An 8457-nucleotide genomic window follows, 5' to 3' on the forward strand; every position below is an offset into this window, starting at 1 on the left:
TTTAAATTGTGCGTTGGTCAGAGTGCCGGTTGAGAAATGCTGTTTCTGTAATGGGCCAATTCATCTGGGCCTGTAAGAATGACTGGCTCTGATGATCCTTTTCATAACCTTGTTCTTTGAAGCTTTCTGCAACTAATTCTGAAGGTTAAAAATAGATCCATCCGTGTTTGGTTAGAGTTGAGCATCTAACACTACTGATAAATCCTTCTCTGTCTAGAACAAGTCTTTTTTTATCTCTCTAAACACCCCTTTCAACCTCTGAATTGTGTTTGCAGGTGTGTCTGTTTGCTATGAATTCTCTATGAATACGTGTACTTTCATGCCCTCTGATGGCTTTTTAAAGCTGCAGTGATTTAAAGCTCAGAGAAAGAATCAAGATGCTTATGAGGACAGCAGCAGATGTCGCCTCCCAGGCAAATGTGAAGTCAATCCATGTCTTCACATCACAGATCATTATTTATTGATTTATTCAGTCAAGTGTGGAGCACATTGTTTATCCCTGCTTATTGTTTAATATTGAATTTGTCTGTGAAGACAAATTCCCTTTATTTGTGCCAGTTGTACCTCTTTATCTCTAGGTTTAACATTCTTTGACTCCAGAAACGTGCTGAGAGGAATAAGGTTAGGATTTGCATTGATTACGACAAACATGCATTTGATACAGAAATGACTATTTATTTTCAAAAATAAGTTTAAGGAATCCAGTGATATATGTAAATAATCAATAGTCAGATTAAAGTGCCGAATATCAGTTATAAAAAAATAATGTACAAAAGGAGGAATTACATGATTGAAGGTGTCTTTGGTTTGAAGAAATGACTGCTCGACTGACTTCGGGTTTTAAATGCGAGAGCTTTGGTGGGCTCTTAGTAACGGCATAGGTCCGAAGAATCTGCCATCATCAACGACAATGTCAACAATATCTAGAAAAATCATTGTTTACAAAAATAAAACAACAGATCATTGGGAATGGATAGTCTGCCATGCAGACTAAAATCACAGATCTCACTGTAGCTGTTCTCTTTGGTGTCGGCGCTCTTCTTGCTTATTTGTTCTTTCTTAAATCAATCAATTTGATTGTCTTAAATCCATGTTAAAGCTTCTGCTGAGTTCCATGACTTCTTATCCGGGTTCTCCATTCCTTTGTATCAGTCAAACTTTTAAGGCACCATGGCTGTAGGTTATGGAAGGATGCCTTTTCAGGAAGCTCTTTGGTCAGGCCCAATCCATCTTTGTGGCGTTAAGCCGTACACAGAGGTCCACGGGCCTCAGATGGAGGCTCTGTGGCCTTGGAATGACAATGTTATTGGCTGGTGTCACTAGGTTTGGTTTTATAGCGTCCCCATTGATTGAAACAGATGCCCTCACTTTATCTTGGCTGGTTTGAGCTCCTTGACCTGCATGTGTAATGTTTTGTGGACAGCAAGGGTTCTGGACTGACAGAAACCCTTTCCACACTCCTGGCATTTAAATGGCTTCTCTTTGGAATGGATGTATCTTTAGAGAACAAAAGAGAGAAAATAGTTGTGGTTGGTTAATGGATGTAGGCATGTTTACAACTTAAACAACACAGGTTTTAAAGCTGTTTGAGCTTCTTTTCTCTGATTATCCTACACTTCAGTATTCTGCCAAAATGTGAACTATTGAAATGACGGCAAAAATAGTGCAATAGTTATCTGCCTTCTCATGACAAATCTTTGGGTCTGCAAATGTTCATTAAATCCCAAACATGATGTATATCTAGTGATAATTGTCAGTGAGGCAAAGAGCCAAGATCATTACTGAAGAATTGGAGGAGATTGTTCAACAAGTCTCAACTAATTTAAATCATTCTTAAAGTACTGGAATGACAAATGTCATAAATCATAAGAGCAGGTGTGGTTTGAAAAGAAATAAGAAACTGATTTGTTTGTCTGCATCTGTTGTGCTTAATGTTTTGCAAGGCAAACCACCTTAACTTCAATTGCAAATGTTTTTTTAAGTAAAAATGTGCATAACATATTGATTAATTGATAACACACACATTAATTTAAATTCACACACAAAAATATGAATTCATGAAATTATATATATATATATTATATTTAGATATCAATTGTTGCTTTTTGTGTGTGCATATACATTATTACAAATATTTAAAATTTACTGTGTTATTCTCTAACTTGAATGATGGGAGAGATCATTATGCAGTAATGCATGATGAGGTAATGACTGGAACAGAATCTGCAGGTAGTTTGGAGTTTGTGTGTGGGCCATAGTTTCTTATACCATACGTTTATGAATGGGCAGATATGAGCAGGAATGTATTTCAATATCAGCTCTAATGAACTGATCTGAGACCAGTGTACTGATATGTCTTTACCTGTGGTCTCTCAGGTGGTCCTGCCTCCTGAAGGCTTTATGACAGATGTCACAAGTGTACGGCCGCTCATCTGTGTGCGTGCGCTCGTGGATCAACAGGTTGTAGGACTTTGTGAAGTGGCGGCCACAGAACTTGCACACAAACTCCTTTTTTGTCTTGGACGGGAGTCGTCCTCGGCTTGGTTTTCTTTCCGGCGAGGAGAGCTTGGCCACGTCCAGCAGGCAGCCTAATGAGGGTGAGCGCACGTGCCCGTTGTTAGTGCTCAGATCTTCCGCCTTCAGGGCGTCGTCCTGCGTGGCAGCCGCCGCCAGGTTGGCAAAGTCAAAACGGGGTTTGCTTTTGCTCGATGCTCCAGAACCAGGCCCGGGGGACTCCTGCTTGGCGGGCTGGACGAGATGGGGGAACAGTGGGATTGATGGGAGAGGGAAGCGGGCGTCCACCAGACCAGGCAGCTTGGAGAAGGTGCAGCGTGGCAAAGTGAACGGTGGATAGCCCAGAGTCCACTGGTGCAGGTGGATGGCATGCAAGGCACTGAAACTGTAGATGCTGGGCATGTGGTCGGCAGGCAAATGCAGCCCGTTAGAGGTCTGAAGGAAGGAATAGTTCGCCAGCTGCAGAGAAGGATGAAGAGGCACTGGTGCTGGGAGCGTTTTACTGCCCATGACTGTTTCCAGAAAGTTTCTGTAGGAGACAAAACAGAGCTAAATGAGTGAAAAGCAACTAGCACAGTGTCTCAAAAATAATACACCTGCAGACACCTTTTGAGAATCCACCCACTATGTTTGCATTTTCCGTTTACTATAGGCCTATATTATGCGTTACTTAGAAACATCTTGCTTTAGTCCTTACAGGCTGAAGGGACTTCCCTAAAAAGAAAAGAAAAGAATAAACACACAGGCACACTGCACTCACGTCAAGACATAAAGTGCACTTGTCAAGCGAGTCATCTTGTCTGACATATTGAAAGTGCACACTCCAACGTGAGCACAAAGCAATGCTCAAGCCTGCCAGATGAATGTGTGTACATGTACATTTTGGCGTTGGCATCTTCTGCATGCTTAAAATATGCCTATGGCTATGAAGACGAAAGACGGGAGGTGACATACCTGCCTCAACTGTTTAATCAGGTTGGATGAGAACAGACACAAAGCACAATAACTTCTCTTTGTTTCATCAGGAACTACAAGCACACACACACTCATTCAAACAGGCTTGGTGTGTTTACATTGTTACTCATATCGTCTGGAGGATTTTTTTTTCACACCGTTTTATAAGCACCACGTGAAAGAAATGCAACAACGTGTTGTGTGTTAGATTACTGTGAAAAAAAGACTATAGGGATACCAGATATGGTTCTGGTTACAATGAATAAGATCAAAGAGCTGCTAAATTAGTTTAAAAGTCATAGCTTGTGTGTCATGTTTTGAAAGTTCAGTAAAGGTCAAGGGGAAAAAAGTCGCATCGCTAGAAACGTTTCCAGCTAAAAGGTCTATGTAAATGATGACGCTTAATTTGTGTGTATTTCTGTCTCGAATAGGCTACTCAGGATGCGGAGAGAGTCTGATCCGCGGTAAATAAAAAGTGAAATAGTCCTAATTAGTCTTTCTGAAGCTCAAAGCTCCCCCGAGGATTTGGACGCTCTGATCATTGCGCAGAAGTAATTGACTTTTACTTAGGGGGGTCATTAGAGGAGATCAGGACTCTCTCCCGAGAACAGGCTCGTACCCTTAACCCTTTGAAGTCAACATACATTTAAAACGAGTGACGGAGGGGAATGTGTTACCTGAACTGTCTGCTTAACTGTTAAATCTAACGCCAGTTGAAAGTTTTCGGGAGAAAGGCATTTCTGAATTGTGGGATTTCACAAGTGCTTGGACATTTTTTTCCGGGACATTGTTGGCTAATTAGTCGGATTTGCGCACTGTGTCTGGGTAAATCTCACAGATTTTGTTCCCCACGCCAGGCCGAATCAGTGTTGTGGGACTAAAGACGTCTATCCCAGACAAGGTGGTGAAAGAGTCTCGAAAGTCACACCACAATTTGCTGAGTTCGGGTCTACATCCATCCACCATGAGATGTAAATGTAAAAAAATTGAATGCAGGCTATCAATAAAAATTGTAAAGGAAATTCCAGTTTGTTATCCCTAAGTTGAAAGTAGTAGGCTATTCTGCAAACACCCATCAGTGTGCAAATACTCCATATTGTCAGACGCATGGCAAGTGCTGTCTATCAGTAAGCTTCCTTATCAATAACTGTGATTGCTCAGCTTTCATCAGTAGCGTGTTGAGTGCGCGGAGGTCATCAGTGTTTTATGTGGATGTGCGCCTGTCGCGCGTACGGAGATCACAGAAAAATCTCGACGTGTTTTACAGTCATGCGTTAACGACAGGCCTTTGGTCAGTTGTGCAACGATTATCAAGTAAGTGTATGTTTTCTTTTTTCCGCTCAGCCCCCTGAGAGGATGTGATCACTTAACCCTGGAGAGAGGGAAACACACCTTTCATTAAGCACCGTCAAACAGTTGACTAAATATACAAATATATTTAGGCCTAGGTATTGTGGAAAAGACCAAGCGATCTTCTGTGTTTGCAGGTTGATGTAAAATGCGTTTGCCTGTATAATATCATACGAAAAAAAATGACAGTGTAATATTTTAAAGTTATCAATAATGTGCCATATTGTGCCAGATTTAGATCAAAATATATAAATGTTAAAGCTAAATAAGTCACTCTCCAAATACTGATATACATAATAATAATAATTTTAAATGCCTTATCTTTTAAATTATGCTTAATGTTTATCTAAATTCGTTGAATTTCTCTCTAGCAAAATTAAACAAATCATAAATAATTTAAATGTTTTAATAGTAGTCGTTTTGGACAAGGGGCATCCAACAGACATTTTTTTTTTTTACATTAATATATTAGGCCAAAATGCTAAACGTTTAGTATCATTGTTATTTGAACCACGATCGTAACATTTATTTATTAATATCTAAAATGTTTCAATTGTTGGATAGATTTTTTTATGTTTCAATTAAAAACTAAAGCGTTCAACCAATAAACAAATAAACAATTATTAATACATATTTTAAATTAGGCCTATATTAAAAAAAACAAAAACAAATAGCCTGTATTCCACATTACTTTAAAAGAAACGACGTTAATATTTTAAATTATATGAACGCTATGATTAACTAGCCTACGTCCTTGTTCTTAAGTGACAAAATATATTTAGTTTGTATTGCCAATGCTGCTTCCGCAAGACACTGTGAACGAATAGTGCTTAAAATAAACCGAAACAAACGAATAATTTCTAACTTTCTCAACACCGAGCATCACTGTAAAACTGTAGAGGTCCATTCCATTCAAAGCATATACACGGAAAACGACTCGAGACCACCGACCACAAGCCCACGCGTGGTTTAGAGGGGGGAAAGGGTAACTTTTTACAGATGCATAATACAATCTAAAGTTTACGATTTGTTTCATCACGTTTTTTATAGTTTTTAACGAAAAACATTGGATGACATCAGAGCGGCTTCAAAGCGGTCCAGAGACATTTCTCAGATACAGGCTATGCGAGTATTTTATATTATTTGTTTATTGGAGTAATATTAATGTTGTGAAAACAAAATTATTTTATTCCTCAAACACATATTTTAGCCTAAATGTTTTTACACCACTTATGATCAGTAAGAGTTTGGAAAGCGCATCCCACCTGTTGATCACTGACCGATCACTATTAAAGACCACCATTCACACATTAGATACGTTGCTGTGATTTTGATCTGCTTTAAGCAACACTTTGCAATTGCAATGCAGTTAATACACATTTTCCAAATATTTTCTTTTAACAACTGAAGTCTTACACGTCCTGCTCGTCATGCTTTACAAGCAATTTCTCGCCCAACTAATTCATTCTCAAGTGCACTTGAACATTACACATGTGTTGTTCACGCCTACCGCAGGAAATCACCGCCAATATACAGACTATAGGCCTATGCCTTGCAATAGTAGTAAAAGCTTGTCAAAAATATTCCAAAATCCCAGAAAATATTTACCAGATCTTGGTGACGCGGGACGATCCGAAATAAGAGGATTTACGGTCACTTAGTCGTCCCGCAGCGTTTCAAAATTCAGTGCAAAACTCTCGGATCGGAGAAATGTTCGTCTTCCTCAGCATGTTCTCGCAGCAGAGACACGGGGAAACCCTGAAGTTCGCACAGCTGTGGTCCAGCGGTTGTGCGCTGTGAGTATTTGGTTACTCGGGGTAGAAACTCTCTCTCTCTCTCTCTCTTACTCTAGCTCTGTCTTGTGGTCCCAAAGTCAAACCGCCTCTTTATTGTAACCCAACCCGCGACGTCACACAGCCAAACCCCCAACATACTGAAGTGAAGTTTCCAGCACAACGCTGCGCTCATCACTTCGCACTGCCTGCATGTCAGAGGACTGAAGAACCCCACTGCAACTTTTGAAAGTTTTTTGATAACTTTTACGTTGTCAATAAAGTTTGCAGGTCTTTCACTACTTGCACATGATGAGGATAGTATCCCGAAGACGGAAAGAGAAAGGCAGAATTAAATCATTACATTTGAGACATTTCGCATTAAATATAATGTTGGGTAAACATTATGTGTGTGTTGTTATCATTATTATTATTATTATTATAGGCTAAATAAGCTTTCATTTCTAAGCTGAGCTTCGGGTAACAAAAGAGTCTTATTTAATTCACTCTCTCATCAATACAACATAACACAGTAAGTCGAAGAATTCTTATTTAAAACGAGCTTCTGTGTGAGATGTGGGCGGCAACAAATCAAGCTTCACTTTGTATTAATTAAGGTAAATATACAACTGTCACCTTTAACTTGGGCTCTCTGCGAGAAAGAAATAAGAGAGCAGTTTTAAACGTCCCAAAACCATAAGTCAATTTGTCACCCCGACCCCAGTGAAGACAGATTCAGAGCACGAGCTTCATTTGCGTTATGCAGGGTTCTAGCACTTCTCTTTGATGCGAGCTGAAGCGCTGTGGAAATTCTTGGTATAAACTTTTCCTCTTGGGGTCAAACCCACCTAAGGTTAATGTAAACTGTGAAGGTGAAAAATGCACGTAATCTCACAGTTGTATATATGACAGAAAGACAAGTTAGTTTAATTTAAAATTAAAATATAAATAAACAAATGATCTAAATGACTTGTGTACTTTGATTTTAAAAAATGCTGAAGTTCCGAGTTCATTGCACGCATTAAAAAAAAAACTCTAGTTTCTTTTTTTTTTTTTTTTTTTTTTTTATTTTGCTAACTCGATTCGTTTGCTGGGGAAATCTGTTTTGATGTCATCTCATATAAATTCCTCCGAGGTGCAGGTCGCAGGTTCCTTCGTGTGACCGCAGTCTCAGTTGATCAGAGCACAAGACAAGCACGCTGCTGCGCATCTGTTAAGCGCTCAGTACGCGCCACCTGGTGGCGAGAGCTACTGATGTCGCTCAGCCCCACTACTGGAGATTTAACTTCGTGCAGAATCTAGTTCCAGTCATGTTCTAACACAACTAGGCTACCTGTAAATTTCAAGTGACCCGTAGCTAGTTTAAGTGCGTTTGCTGAAAGCTGGAAGTAAAATTGGCACCGCTAATAGGCTATTCATGTCTGTTGAACAAAAATCAGAAGTAAAAATTGAAACAGAGTTCAGTAATGGGAGTGTGTATTCATCTGTGAGATGTTTGGAGGGTTTTGTTTAAGCTTAGAAGTTGGGTTGATTTCTTCTCTCATACAAAGATGGAATTGTTAACTGCTTTTATTTGATTTCAAATGCACAAACTATCAAATGATCCTTAAGCCAATTTTACTGATCATCTACAAAGAGATGCAAAATGCTGAGTGCAAAGGCCCATGCGGTTTATTCCTGCTGAATTTTCTCTTGATTTTATGAGAAAATTCTGGCTGTCTGTGAGTCCATGTTGCATCACTAAGCACAGCGCAATAGCCCTAACCTCAGGAAATTAATCAGCAAACCCTGCCACGGAAGCCGTGCGCCCACTCCTTGGCTGCATATAATAAAAAACAGCAGCTAGACATCATTTACATTTTTGGAG

General features: G+C 39.5%; 1 protein-coding gene across 2 annotated transcripts in view; it reads right to left on the reverse strand.

Annotated features, from left to right (window-relative positions):
• Positions 1–670: 670 nt before the first annotated feature.
• Positions 671–8457, reverse strand: part of LOC107548611 (protein odd-skipped-related 1) — a 10835-nt gene continuing 3048 nt past the window's right edge. Inside the window, exons 1-3 of one of the 2 annotated variants that reach the window (XM_016229365.1) lie at positions 6427–6641; positions 2363–3043; positions 671–1497 (exon numbers count right to left, since the gene is read on the reverse strand). In XM_016229365.1, coding sequence (XP_016084851.1) covers positions 1365–1497; positions 2363–3024 — 795 coding nt within the window. In that variant the 5' untranslated portion in view covers positions 3025–3043; positions 6427–6641 and the 3' untranslated portion in view covers positions 671–1364. Of the gene's footprint in view, positions 1498–2362; positions 3044–6426; positions 6642–8457 lie in introns of those variants that run through there. The other variant, XM_016229364.1, reaches the window with a different exon arrangement.

Source organism: Sinocyclocheilus grahami, unplaced genomic scaffold (genome assembly GCF_001515645.1).
Source record: "Sinocyclocheilus grahami isolate Dianchi unplaced genomic scaffold, SAMN03320097.WGS_v1.1 scaffold351.1, whole genome shotgun sequence".
Classification (NCBI taxonomy): domain Eukaryota; kingdom Metazoa; phylum Chordata; class Actinopteri; order Cypriniformes; family Cyprinidae; genus Sinocyclocheilus; species Sinocyclocheilus grahami.